This window comes from Syngnathoides biaculeatus, chromosome 9 (genome assembly GCF_019802595.1).
Source record: "Syngnathoides biaculeatus isolate LvHL_M chromosome 9, ASM1980259v1, whole genome shotgun sequence".
In the NCBI taxonomy this organism is placed as follows: Eukaryota; Metazoa; Chordata; class Actinopteri; order Syngnathiformes; family Syngnathidae; genus Syngnathoides; species Syngnathoides biaculeatus.
In genome coordinates, this window is record NC_084648.1 from 23,437,816 (window position 1) to 23,453,301 (window position 15,486).

The 15,486-nt window shown below is 39.9% G+C and overlaps 1 protein-coding gene and 1 non-coding gene across 8 annotated transcripts in view; one reads left to right on the forward strand and one right to left on the reverse strand.

The window, feature by feature from the left end:
* The window catches only part of tenm3 (teneurin transmembrane protein 3), a 338,666-nt gene that overhangs the window by 36,470 nt on the left and 286,710 nt on the right, over window positions 1-15,486 (forward strand). For 2 of the 7 annotated variants that reach the window (XM_061830599.1, XM_061830600.1), the window contains exon 1: window positions 5,351-5,848. The exons of the other annotated variants lie outside the window; for them this stretch is intronic. In XM_061830599.1, the coding sequence (XP_061686583.1) occupies window positions 5,683-5,848 (166 nt within the window). In that variant the 5' untranslated portion in view covers window positions 5,351-5,682. Of the gene's footprint in view, window positions 1-5,350; window positions 5,849-15,486 lie in introns of those variants that run through there. 7 annotated transcript variants of the gene reach the window in all.
* trnat-ggu (transfer RNA threonine (anticodon GGU)) lies at window positions 8,095-8,167 on the reverse strand. The gene has a single exon. It is a non-coding gene; the product is annotated as a tRNA-Thr (tRNA).

A 15,486-nucleotide genomic window follows, 5' to 3' on the forward strand; every position in this document is an offset into this window, starting at 1 on the left:
CAACTCAAAGTAATAAGAAGGCAGGGCTTCATCAATGTTGGAAACAAAGGGGTTCTGGAAAAGGTGGATATCTTTTGCATTAACATGTAGCTCACGGAATCGCACACCAAACTCCGCCTTCAGTATTTTCAGGTTTTGGGTAGCAGGAAGACGGATGACGTTCTTTATTACTTGTTCCAAAAGCAGCGCTAGATTCACCTCAAATGCTTTTGTGTGTGAATACATGGCCCAAAAGACTTTCCCTTGGCCTTGTAGCACCAAGTTAAGGGTGTTGAACGTTTCCTCATGTCTATTAAAAATGCTAGGTGCCATTTCTATTCTGGAACAATCAGCTCAGGGAACGTTTTGTCTTTTAACTGAAGAAATGCATTTATTTCAGGTAGCAGCTCGTATAAACGTCTCAAAAGTTTTCCGCCGCTCAACCATTGAACCTCTGTGTAGTACCGCACATTGCCGAGGACAGACTCTAGTTCGGACAGGAATTATTGGAACTGCCTGTGTTTAAGTCCCTTTGTGCTGATGCAGTTTATATATGATCCCACAGCCTTCATGACAGAATCCCACTTCAAATCTTTGCAGCACTGTGCTTGCTGGTGAATTGACCCCTCCGTACAGGGCACTTAACCACGCCTCCTGAAGTGACGTCACGCCACGTGCGCTCATGTGAGACAAACAATTAGCAAAAAGGGCGGCGCAGCAAGAAAAGAATAGAGCGAAACTGTCCGATTTACCGGCTGATTTCTCACTCACATTCTTAGCTAACAGTGAAATATCGTTGAAAAGCAGACAGCAGGGCTTCAAGTATTTCAGCGAGGGGTATTTCAATGGTATTTACATGCATATCGGCGCAGAAACCATTGATATTAGCGCGAGATCTTTCCGGAGTCAAAAGGAAGACCGAGAAGGCACATAATATAATATATTATAACCCAAAGACGAATTCGTCATTGACAGTTTCCTATTTTCGTGTTACCTATCACACTTGTGTGCAGAATCTGTATGTGTATCTGTATAGCCGTTTGTGAACCGCCGTATGAAGGAAAAGAAGGCGAGGCTTGATTTACGAGTTGTTTCTCTCGTTTTCTTTGTGTAACGTCACGCGCTCCCCTCATTATTCTTGAATTAGTGCCGAACCTACGTAAGTCCCGACCGAGTACGGCAATCACTACTTTAGTGTCCTCAAACATCCTTTCCTTCAGTCTTGGTGTCTCGGTGCACGTCGAAGGCTTTTAGGACTGCTAGTCCGGTTTAGCTTAGCTCATTAGCCGTGAACAAAGGGACACGTTTGTGAAGTCAAATCATCGCAAAATATCGCTCAACACAGATCAAGTGTGTCAATCATTCACACTTAGCTATGTTATGCAAGCGAAGAACTGCTAATTCATTTATATGAGACATGTATTGAAAATCAAATATAGGGCATACCTTCGTGCAAACAAACAAAGTTTAGCATCGCTCGGGAGCGCCGAACAGAGACACGTTTGGGCAGTCAGATCATCGTAAAATATCACTCAATACAGATCAAGTGTGTCAATCATTCACACTTAGCTATGTTATACAAGCGAAGAACTGCTAATTCATTTATATGAGACATGTATTGAAAATCAAATATAAGGTTTACCTTCGTGCAAACATATCTGTTCCGGTTGATGTATTCAGTTGATCATGCGGTCTTCCACAAAGTTTGATCCATCGAAGACATTTTTCGTACTCGGTCTTCTGTTCCGGTTGATTTTAGATGGATTCAGTTGATGATGAGGTCTTCCACAAAGTTTGATCCATCGAAGACATTTTTCGTACTGGGTCTTCGGTTTTGGAAAGAGTACGAATTGAACTCCACCAATTAGCCTTTCAGGATACCTGTCGTCACTATTACAAAGTCCGTGACTACACCTCTTAACCATATCTATTGTTAAAGAACCCAAATACGCGATAAAACGCTAACAAAAGCTATACTGGACCATGCAACGTTGTCCGAGGGAACGGCGGGTGCAAAAAGGGGAGTGGTTTATGTAGATCTCTGGCCTCTGATTGGTCAGCGACACGGATGACGCAATTTCTACGGAGGGGTCAATTAGGCAGTCGACTTGGAGCGGAGTGGTAAAACGTTTTTCCATCTCCCATTTCACGAGCCCGATCAAACCCCATAATGCACCCACTATACTAGGTGCTCCATCAGTTGTGATGCTAACAAGCTTTGATCAATCCAGGTTCAACTCATCCACGTTTTGTCATACTTTGCCAAAAATATCCTCCCCTGTCGTAGTCCCTTTGAGACTTTGGAGGGCTGCCAGATCCTCGCATATTTCAAAGTTTGGGCTCACTCCACGAATTAAACTAAGCAGCTGCGCTTTGTCCTGCTTTCATCCTGTACTAATGAAAAAAAGTTAAATTCTTTCATTTGCTGCTGCAATTTCTTTTCTGAGTCTTGTGATTGTATTCAAGTCAAATCAATCAAACGCCTTTAATGTCATTATATGCTGTGCACACAACGAAATGATGAGTGCTTCTCCACAAGGTGCAAGGTGCAATAAAATGGAAAAAAGGTAAAACCAATAGGTAAACTAGGTAAAAACAATAGATAAAACATCAAGGCACAGTTGTTGCTAAAATAAATAAATGCTCAAAAGTGCCGTTGCATAATACTCTATTACAGTATTATTATTTCAGTGGTTTGTGTTCAAGGAGTTTATGGTTCTGGGGGAAAAGCTGTCCTTGAATCTGGTTGTCCGTGTTTTGTGGGGCCTGTACCGCCTGCCAGAGAGCAACAGGTTAAACAGGTGATGACCAGGATATGAAGAGTCCTTTACAGTGTTAGTGTATTCACCAACAGACTCATGGCATTAAAGACATATTTCTTCTAGGGACAGACTTCCTCCGTGACAGACAGAATTCAAACATTTTTGACCAATTTTCCATCAGTAAAAGGCTTACCGCTGGAGGAGGTGGTAACGTACAGGACAGAGGCGCCTCCTAGTGGACTCGTTTGTTTCTCTTAGTTTTACCTCCTGGAAGGTAGCTCATTGTTCGTTCGTGTTAGCCAAAATGCCGGATCATTTTATTGCTGGACATTGCTTGAACACTCGGGAGAATGGAATTACCCTTCATAAGTTTGAAAGAGACCCTGTTCGTTATGAAAAATGGATTGTACGGGTGCAGAGGACGAGAGCTTTGTGTGTTCCAAATAACAGGTAGGTGTGTATACAGCTACTAAAAAAAAAAATAAGAGGTTGGGGCAGACCACGTAATCGGTCTCTCTCATAACGTAGCAAAAGATCCGCGTATGAAATGTGTTGATGTGCGCGTCACCCAGCCAACAATGTCTCACTCAGCCTGCAACATAGCTTGGCACCACCCCTTCCTTATATAGCACGGCGGGCCGAAACTCAGCCACACCGGGCGTTTGGCGGTCACATCTTCCGTGAAGGCTTTGCGTCGGGCTTTGCGACGGGGATGGCTCTGAAGAACCCAGCTGAGAATGCGTTACTCAGTCGCGTGCGAGCATGAAGCCCGCCGGCTCGACTGTGAACACAAAGCCGCACCGCTCGGTTCTGTCATAAGCCACACCGGGCGGCTGTGATGAACCGCGATGACTCATCTCGCCGCGGAAGTGGATCGGACGGGATGGGGTTTGGCCGTGATGGCATATCATCTAAATATGGCTCGAAACAAGAGTGTAATATTGCCCTGAGGGCTCGAAAAAATAGTGTAATATTGCCCCGGTAACTTCACTCGGTTGTGTGGTCTTATCCTTTTCGAAAAGAGCTTCGGTGTCAGAAGGGGAGTTGGAAAAATCCGAATATCTCTGTTGTTCGGCTTCCATAGTAGCAGGCACTGCGCGGAAGTGACAATGATGTCAAAGACAGAGGTCTCGACTAATATGGCGACCACTTGGATGTCGAGGGACACTCAATTGCGCAACTTTGTGCATGGATGACGCGCTCTCCACTCACTTTTTTTTTTCGTATAGACATTGAAGTGAATACTGTTATATGTATTTTTCATTACAATATCTATTTTAGAATGTTTATAGGGATGTCACCCCACTTTAAATACCCTGTATTCCAAATCTATTTTTCTCTTTTTGGCATTATTCTGTTGTATTTGAGATGGGTGTGTCCAGGATGTGTTTTTGCTTACGGCCATGTTAGCCTGAGAATGCCCAATCTCATCAGATCTTGGAAGCTAAATTTAGAGATGTTGCGTCAGGCATTCGGCGTAAGAACTGTGGCAAGCAAATATCTGTTCTTCTCAGATGACAGGCTGTGACGACCTCTAATGGGACAGAGAAAGAAGTGTCCAGGATGTTTTTTTCTTTTTGAGGGAGGGATTTCAGATAGGGCACAGACTGCAGAAAGGGTGGAGTAGAATGTCATTTTCTATGCATGTATAAGTATCGATCACATGGCCAGACAAAAAAAATTAAAAATCCTTATGCATCTCTCGTGATGTTCAGGGGGTAATGTGGAGGCCATAGTTTGGGAACCACTGGGGTAGCGCGTTTCCCCCACAGTTCTGAGGACCAGGGTTCAAATGTTCTCTCCGAGCCTGCGTGGGTTTTCTCCTGGCACTCCTGTTTCCTCCCACATGCCCAAAAACATGATTAAATTACCCTTAAATGTGATTGTGGGTTCAAATGGTTGCCTGTTTCTATGTACACTGGCAACCATTTCAGGGTGTATCCCACCTCCTACCCGAAGATAGTTGGGATAGGCTAAAGCAATCCTGCGGCCATTGTGAGGATAATTGCCTCAGATGATGGATGAATGGAAATGCACATATAGCCTGCAAACTTTTCCTGACACACTCATTATAAAAGAAGGAACAAATCTAATTACTACATGTAGACGTTCGGTAACATCGAAGATTCAAATATAATAGTTACTCCTACCCCCTTTTGGTTGATGTAACTGTTACCAATTCTCTAACCACATACGTGAGTCCGGACGTTGACCGTGCACAACCCCCTATTAGTTACGCGCGCCCAGGACACCCAACACACATTTGGGGTCCATACACTACTTTTGCAGCGTAGTTGCTTAGCATGTAACGCTTGGGTGCACAATTGTGGATAACACACTAAAAAGGATGCCAATGTAGAGAGAAACTGAACTCGTGTACGAGTGGCTGAGAAAGACAAAGAGAGAAAGTAAAACCGGAGAAAAGAAAGGAGGAGATACTTCCTCCACCTCTCGCCTGTAAATGCAAAAAGCAGATTTCGACCTAGTCATCAAGCAACCAATCACTGTACTCTCTCACCTCCCTTCTGTCCTCGTGGCTCCACCCCCTGCCTGGTTGAACGAGCTGGAGTCCTCCACAATTTACCAAGGCAACAAAAGGGAGCAAGCAGGGGAGCGCAGCAGGCGCGCGTGCGCGCACTCACACGTACATACGCACGCTGGCACACACGCGCACACACGCACACACTCCTGTTCGAAGCAGGAGAGAAGACTCACGTACACACTAACATGCTTCCCACGAAAGGTTGCAGCAACTCTGAGTGGAGAGCACGCAGCTTTTTTTTTTAACTTAAAAAGAGAGGTTTGGAAGGGAGAACGACATCGATTCCAATATTTTTCGTTTTCTCCAGTGAATTTCCAACCACCATCTCTGGCAAGAAGTGAGAAGAGAGATCTGGGCAGACCGAAAGACACAAATATAAGGAGAAACGTGAACCCACGCATGCTTTTGGTCTGTTTCGGTCCTGGCAGAGAAAAACACACGAAAGGAACATACGGAGGTGTTTGTTTTTCGCTCTCGTGGTCATTTGTTCATGAAAGGATCTTATTCGTTCTGGGGAGCTCGTACGCTCTAGACCTGCTGAAACTGGAGTATTCACACAGACGAGGTAAAGGCAGTTTATTAAGTGTGTCCATTGGAGCAGCGTGCTACGGCAGCGCGCGCGTGTGTGTGTTCCAGCGCGCCAGCGGAATGTTTTGTCTTGTAAATTGCCTCTTATTTTGTGAATTCACTGAATTTAAATTGACTAACAAAGGGAAACAATGTTATGTGGTCACTGTGTGTATGCATGCCTGATTTAAAACAGTAGCAGACAAGGATCTCATGCCTTGAAACGATGTCAAGAGCTAACGTGTTCAAGGATCAGCCAGCCTGTGGCTGCCCCATGTCAAATAGCCTCTCACTGTGTTAGCCTACATGAATCTAAATTTTCATCTGAAGACAGTTTATAAACTATCAGCAAAACTCTGAGGGCACATTGAATCATATTTCAGATGCTTAAAAAACACAAATGTCAAGGTCTGCTTTTGATTTGTGGTCATTTCATGCAAACAATAGTCAAAATAGAAATGGGCAGAATTAATTAAATGCTGGCATCGCTCAATGAATGAGGACAAAATTGGGATAATTATTAACAAATCGTCTTCAGACATACTTGATGTCAAAATGAACAATATGGGTTTCAGTTCCTACATATTTGGTTTAAGTTTACATTTTCTGGATTATATATATATATATTATATATATATATATATATATATATATATATATATATATATATATATATATATCCATCAATTTTCCAAGCCACTTATCCTCATGAGGGTCGGAGGAGCGCTGGAGCAAATCACAGCTGTAATCGGGCAGAAGGTGGGAGAACCGAGGTTCAAATCCTAGCCCCGCCTGTGTAGTTTGGATATTATTAATGTAGGGGTGTCAAATATATTTTATACTTTTAATATATATATATATATATATATATATATTCACATACATATATTTCCACCCATTTTCTGAGCCGATTACCCAGGATCAGGATGCATATTCGGGTCGAGAGGAGTAGGACCAAAGTAAATTAACGCTCTGCTGTTAGTCTTGCACCCACACCTCAGGAGGTGGTGCTCAATAAAGTTGAAAGTTAAGTATCACATCTACATACTGTAGACTACCTGCCAACCATTTAAAAAATATGAACTGTATAAAATACATTGGTGTCAATGCCATGTCACAACTAATGATGATGAGGTGCAAACTCAGAATGCATTCTTGTGTTTCTATTCTTCAACCTATATTAAATAATACATATGAAAAATGTACGGGTGTGGTCAGTCATGCTCACTAATGAAGTTGGCGGTGTGATTAGGGATGGAATGTCAAGACCTTAAAATAATTTACTGGATTATTATAACATAACTGTAAATTAAAACTAAAATAAACAAATACATACCTAAAATAGAGAACAAAAATTTCATACTCAGAAATGATAATTTCCAATTTCGACTAATATTAGTAGAACATGATATAAAATGATATTTAAAAATTTTCATCAGTAAAGATTCTTGATCTGACAAACTTTATATGAAGAAAAGTTAAATGCACTGACCTGTCAAGGAATAAAGATGAATGGTTTATACCAGCAATGTTTTGAAAATGGGCTTTAGTGGCAACAGGCTAGTGATACATTATAACAAACATTCCTGTTGTCAATCGTGATGTAAGCTAGCAGTCGATGATCTATAGCTTCCTAAAGCATGTGGAGGGGGAAAGTATTGAACTTCAAGATAACTCGTACCGCGGGGAAAATGACCGTTAGACCTTAGATCAAGTCAAAGTAAATCACAATCTCATACTTATTCAGGCATGAGCATTTCACGGAAACGATCGTTCCGTTACCGTGTCGTTACCCAGCCTGAGAAAACACAGAACCGAAAGTCCGTTTCCCAGATCTCAGTGCTTACTTTCAATAAAATTCGCCCATGTGTGGAATGTAAAACAAGTTCTCAACGAAATACAACAATCTGTATAAAACGAACTTACATGAACCCCTTTATTTTTAATGATTAAAACGCCCAGCTTTGTCAGTGTGGTTTACAAACAGCACCGGTTTTCGCTTCTGCGCTACGCATGTGCAAGGTCGAGTTATTCATATCCGGGTCACTGAAACGCTAGTCAAACATGTCGGTTGCTAAGCGTAAAAGACAAAATGCTCATGCCTGTTGTTGTTGTTGTTGTTTTCCTTTCGGCTTGTACCTTTCGGGGTCGCCACAGCGTATCATCTCAGATGAACGCATATATATGTTTGGCACAATTTTTACGCCGGATGCCCTTCCTGACGCAACCCTCCTCAGGGAGTGGAGGCCCCAGTGGGATACGAACCCACAACCCCTGGTTTACCAAACCAGTGCTCTAACCACTGAGCTACGGGGCCTCCAAAATGCTCATGCCTGCTAAGGCTTTATTTTGAAGTACTTGTAAAAAACGGTTCCCATGAGCATTATCAATGGGAACCGAAAAATCGTTTCCCACCATTCCCCAGGACAAAAATCAATGGAACCGAAAAATCGGTTACCATACTTGCCGAAATCCTCATGCCTGTTTATTACAGTTAGTTTGGTGCACGCGCGCATCGCTGCAACAGCCGTAAATAGGAGCCCGGCTTGCGAGAATGCGCCTTTCTGTGCGTATGCTTGACGTATTGGCCACACCTGAATCAAGCGATGAGGTGGATGATAGTCCAATGTCTTTTTTTGGGGGGGGGGGGGCATCACACGATCAACCAAAACTGCCTCGCGATCGACGCATTAAGCATCCCTGGTGTAATTGAATTTCCTTTAACATGGCTCATGATGTTGATGGCTTTCAATGTAAATGCGCTCACAGTACGTGATGAAGCTCTGAACGTGCACTTGTGGCATCTCTTCCGGACATGCTCAGTATGGTTAACTTGCATTTCCTGTTTCCAGGTGAAGACTGATTGTTTAGGAGCAGGTTTGTTTAGTTAACGTTTATGAAATATACATGTAAATTAATGTCAAGACTACACAAAATAATCGACGTCTTTCAATATCGATTTTTTCTACTTGTAACAAATTTTACGTGCGTGATTTTTCGTGCTCGACTGTGCAGATTTTCGAGCACTCATCAAATGTGAGTGACTGCACTGATATTAGTAATGCAAGACTATTCCCAACCCAATATTACTAAAACAGGGGTGTCAAATATATTTTATATTTATAAAAATCATATATGAACTCAGGGGCCACATTCACCAGAATTTCATATTAATTCGTCCAGAACTGTATATTCATAGCCTAATAACTCATAAATAAGAGCAAGTACAAAATGTTCACAATTTTGGGTGCAAGTAATTACAAGTGCATTTGGAAACTATTCACATTGATTAATAATTATCTAGTTGTAAATCTTATTGCAAATTACATGTGCAAACTGCAAGTTATGAAAAATTATTGCAGTTTTAACAAAATTATCAATTATTTTTTTTAATTTACACAGGTGCAACTCATGGAAAAAAAAGGGATCAATATACTGTATTTACTGTTCATGAAATAATTTCTTATGATGGAGGAATAATTTTACATTCCCGTGTATTTCCACATTAATTGTCTCAGAGCTGTGTTCTTTACAGTTCAAATGTAAGATAACATTATATATGAAGTAGGTTGACTTTTCTACTCAAACATGGCAATTTTTCGCCCCCACAAAGTGTATCATTATCAGGCATAAAATCCTGAGTAAAAGCCAATTTCAGAATGTCTTTTAAGTGTGACCTCCAGGGGACAACATTAGCAACAGTTACTTTTATAGAAACTTGCAGTTAATGTGTTCTTTTGTACCCTATGGGCCAGATTGTACCTCCTGATGGTCTGGTTCAGGCCCAAGGGGAAGATGTTTGACAGCATGCACTTTTTTCCCCTTTGTATTTGTTAAAAATAGATCCTAGAAGGTAAACTGATCACATTTTAGAAATACATGCATAAACTGAAAATGGATTCCCATCCACTTTGTATATCCATGCTTTGCTATCTCTCACCATGGGAGCTTTGTGGAAACCGTAGAGTAAAGGATTGGGGAAAACCTCCAGCAGATCTGCTTTCAGTGCTTCTTTTAGCGGAGGCTATTTTATAAGGCGCACTGATGTATGTGGTGAGGTGAGGGTAAGGGTGGACTGTGCACTGCTGATCAGACAGGAGGGAGAGAGAAGATGGCCTTTTCTGTTTGCCTAATGACTTCCAGAGACAGATTTGCATTCCATTGCCGTGTGTGGGTGTATGTGAGGGTCTTCGTCTCCACCCACCAACACTTACCTTTTTACTTCAAAACATACATTTTCATTAAACTGTCACCATGAGAGGAAACATGCTTTTCAGAGACGACACAGACAGAGTGTAAAGAGAGAAAGGTAGAAATAGCGCTTGGAATGTGAACATGTGCAATTGATTAAGATTTCAAGGGGACAAGATGTCATGAGGAAAAGTACATTTGTATTTACATTTCTATCAAATTTAGGACCAGAAGTTGAAATGATAATTATTTTTCATAACTCCAATGCTACAACCAAAGTAGATGGGAGAAGTTGTGTGCAATTGTAGGAATCACAGATGAGTTTCTAATTGTGTGTTTTCAGTTTTAATAGTATAAAAATTAATAGTGACAACACCTCAATTTGTCAGTACGTCAACAACAACAAAAAATCTTTTTCATGTGACCAAGTTTTACAGTCAACCAATGTATATCAAGGTGATTTATATTTTTTGTCATGTCAGTAATGTTTTAGTGGATGAAGATTGTCAGACCAACCACTGGGGGAGACAATAGAACCAGTCAAGCACTGAAAGGAGCCACATTCCCCTGCCAGATACAATTATAAATAAGAAATGAAAGTAACAAGTAAAAAACAAGTCATTTGCTACAGTTTGGATACAACAACACAATGTCAGTGAAACCAGATGAATGACACACAGCCACATACAAAAAATATTTTGACTCTTAAGATATCGTAGTCATCGTGTGATAGAAGTAACATAAATGAATTGCTTGAAATGTCAATTGATCATATATAGCAGCCTTTCTTGAAATTCAAGAGTAACAGTGGAAATTAAGCATTAATAGAAATATGTATATACTGTAATTGCTCTGAACAATTGAGTGGGTATTTTTTTTGGGGGGGGGGCTTGTTATGCATAATCAATAATTTTACATACTTCCTGTGATAAATACTGCTAAGTGCCAGTGAGAGTCAGAATATCTGTGTACGAGTAAATTAAAAAATAAATTGTGTAAAAAATAGTGCAGGTTTATTGCATTCAAAATGTTCTGCCCCATGTTTAATTTTAATTTAATGATCCACTGACCACAAATTAAAACAAATATTTTACAATTACAGAAAAACTTTGAGGTTAAGCAATAGCTGTTGCGTTTACTGTAAGTGCAAGCTATTTGCATTGTCCATCCATCCATTTTCTTAGCTGCTTATCCTCACGAGGGTTGCGGGAGTGCTGGAGCCTATCCCAACGGTCAATGGGCAGGAGGCGGGGTACACCCTTTACTGGTTGCCAGCCAATCACAGGGCACATGGAGACAGACAACAATTGCACTCACAATCACACCTAGGGGCAATTTAAAGTGTCCAATTAATGCATGTTTTTGCGATTTGTGAGGAAGCTGGAGTGCCCGGAGAATACCCATGCAGGCAGGGGGAGAACATGCAAACTCCACACAGGTGGGGATGGGATTTGAGCCCCAGTCTTCAGGACCATGGGGCCAACGCTCTACAGCTGTTACACTGTGCTGGCTATTTGCTTTGTCTCCAACATATATGTTTTTATGACCAGGAAATGTGGATTTTAATATTTTTAAGTGAAGGCGGATCCATCCCTCCGTCCACTGTTATAGACACTGTGTTTCAAATGAGGATTCCCCCTCTCCATCTGCAGGCATTTGCAGATTATACGAGATGTATTTGCAGATTAAGGGAACAGGTTGTGTGAAAGACTGACTGCTGGGGCAGACAATGTGTTCAGCCAACCATTATATGACCTGCTGGATCCCACCAACACTGTTACACGGGTGTGAACACATTCCCAAGCAATCATATGTTTGCTGGAGAAACAAACAAATGAAACTCCACTCTGTTGTACATTCACTTTGGTGACCAGTGTTACGTTTCTTATCCATCCTGATTTTCAGACTTTAGTTGTTTCACAATGAAAAAAATCACACCGCTTTGCAGAAACCTTATTACCGTGTTGTATCAATTCATCATTACTGCGTTTTTTTCATGTCTTATTCTTCAGGCTTTGTCTTTACCTAGCCCCCAATACGCAAGCGCACATGCACGCATCCACAAATACATTCACATCCCCACACATTATATGCACAACTAATCTCATACTTTCGCAGCCCTTGTTGCTAGGAGATAAATGTTTTTGTGTGGAGACACTTAACAGAGAAATGAACAGTAATAGTGTGTATCTGTTTGTGTTTTAAACCTTGAAAAAGATAAATAGTAGAAAGGCAACATTTGATGAAATAGGGCAATTTAGAGGCTTGTGCCTAAATAATAAATGTGGGTCTTTCACTCATTTTTAAAATGCAATAATTAGGGCCTGGTTTCTATCTATCTATCTATCTATCTATCTATCTATCTATCTATCTATCTATCTATCTATCTATCTATCTATCTATCTATCTATCTATCTATCTATCTATCTATCTATCTATCTCTATCTATCTATCTATCTATCTATCTATCTATCTATCTATCTATCTATCTATCTATCTATCTATCTATCTATCTATCTATCTATCTATCTATCTATCTGTCTGTCTGTCTGTCTGTCTGTCTGTCTGTCTGTCTGTCTGTCTATCTATCTATCTATCTATCTATCTATTACTGTATGCTTTGCTAACCCTTGCATGATGGTGCAGCATTAAGGACTTTTGCTGTGGTGTGATAATTTTAGTTTCGATGTGACACCTCGAGTGTGTCCAACGTCATCAGGAATGACTTGCCTACACAAGCAGTGTGTGAGGTAGTATAAGCATCTTCTGTTTATAGATGTGAAATGCAATTATTCCACACTGCCCCGTGAGCCCTAATATATGATAGCATTCATAAACTACAAAATTTTATTCCATACATGCTAACATAATTTTATATACATATAAATTTGGCAGGAAATAAATCTCATAATGAATTAATCAATCAACAAAGTAACTCATTTTGCTCTTCATGCTTGCAACAAGAGATATAAATTACAGGGAGAATATTTAAAATACTTTCAGGAGTACTTGTTTAATTTGATAACAGAGAGGGAGTTACAACTACAAAAATATGCAAAAAAACATTAACTGATTAATTTTATTTAGGCCATAGATATTTGTGGTATATAAGCAACATAAGGACTGAAATTTCTTGCAAAATCTTATGCATGATGCCATTGATCATTATGTCACACATCTTCGAGTCCATTATTTTATTTTTCGTGAAATGTTGAGTTCAAAATAAAAAAGCTATGGAAATAATTATGTGCCACCAGGATTTGTGTTAAAAATGCTACTGAAAATTTCATGTTGTTCATATTGTTATTTCAAAGTGATTTTTGAAACAAGACATTTTCAGTAGCTGTATTTTAGTTTAACTTTTCAATGTTAACAAATTTTCCATATAAAAAAATTCAACCTTTACTATTAAAACGCAATATTTTCATTCTCTTGAGATTCAACTGGCTCCAATTCGATGTCTGAAATTCAACTGGCTACAATTCGCTGTCTAAAATTTAAATGTCTAAATTCAGTGTTAAGAAGCCAGGGTTACTTCAGGTCAGAACCTAATACCCAACCAATCCAGTTACGCTTAGTATGTGACGTCACGTGACTACTTTGAGTTTTTGTTCCACACATGAATTAAAGAAAACAAAGAAGAGCTGATAATATGCCCAAACAAAAAGAAAGTTACCCCAGAGATGACATAAGAAATCCCTTCAGCCGAGAAACAACCCGTCGATGACGATGTAGCAAATCCTAGTCATTCACAGATGGAGGAGCTAAGGTTACATAAAGACTAAGGTATGGCTAACTTGCTAACCATACTGCAAGAACTGAGAAAATTTCGGAGAAAAAGTGCGGTAACTCTCCTGCGAATACAAGAGGATGTCAAGGTCATAAACAACAGACTGGATGATGCCGAACAGAGAATCGCAATCGCACAGGAAAGAGTGCAAGGACTCGAGGAAGCCATGAGGGAGTAGGCTCAGTTGCAGGACAAACTAAATGACCAAGAGGGAAGAGCAAGACGGGAAAATATAAGAAATCGTAGCGTAGCAGAGGGGTCGGAGAATAATTCTGCATCGACGATGATGTTCGTGGATAGTCTATTGAAAGAACACTCGCATTTGCCACACGCCAAAGATTTAAGGATCGAATGCGCTCACTGCACGCTGGGACCAAAACCCCCACCAGACGCACCATTGAGATCTATTGTCGTGAAATTCTCAAAAAGCAAAACTAAAGAGGAAATCCTGAAACAAGTGTGGCGAAAGAGAGGACTCTTACATCAAGGTAAAAAAGTGTTTGTGGACCATGATTATGTACTGGAGATACTCAGGAAGCGCCGGGATTTTGTCACTAGCAAGTAAAAAAGCTATTACAAGAAATTGGTTGAGAAAGAATACTCGCACAGTTGTGGACTGGATTAAAGTGGTCCAAGATATCTTTAAAATGGAGAACTTAACTTTCATTTTGAGGCAAGAACAAGACAAATTTGACGGACATTGGGCAAACTGGAGAAAATTTGCCAGAACATAAAAATGTGTTATTATATAATGTGAAATCACTTGATCTTAATTTTGTTCACTGGTTCCCAGCTGGCTTTATTGCTTTTGTTCATGTTGTTATTATTATTATTACCTTTTTTTCCTTAGTGTGTTGTGACATACTTGTGTGTAATGCATTTTTTTAACTCATTAATATTGCATTTTGTTTTGTTGTTGTCAGGGGGGGGTATCATTCAAGGGTTTTGATGTCAGGAGAATTTGAAGTGCAGGAAGTTTACTTGAAGCGAATATGTAAATCATTGTACAGTGTTTTTAGAACATTCGTTGTGGGGTGCTTTGAGGTGGTGTCATTTTTCCGTCTTTTCTTCTTTTTTTGACTACTGTGATTTCTGTTATTGTTTTCCTTTTGGGGTTGATTTCTTTCCTCACTTGTGGATGTGGCCTTGGTTAAGGATGACCTACTGGATCGGATTTGGTGGGGGTTTCTTTTGGGGTTTGGAGAAGCCCTTCTATTCTGTTTTTCATAAAGGTATTATTATCCCATTTTAAACTAATGTAAATGAATTTTGTTTTTTTTTTATACATAAATAATGTGAATTTTACAACATAAAATTTTCAATGGCATTTTTAATTAATATCCTGGTGGCACATATTTACTTCCATAAAAAGCAAGGATGCCTTTCTGAATGTCAAAACATGTCATCTTTGACAGTTGCATTTTAATTACTGTATATGATGTAATGAAAGAAAATTTTTACTGAAATGGGACCAAATCTGTGCGTGCACTTGTAATGGTGATCATTTATCATTTTGTACGTTGTGGCTGTTTTTGTTTTATTCTTTATAAACGTTATTGTTTGCTTGAATGTCATGATCTTTGTGTTATGTTTTAATGTGACAACATTAATGACAACAAGTTTAAAATATTTTCAGCTAAATTTGCATTAGCAAC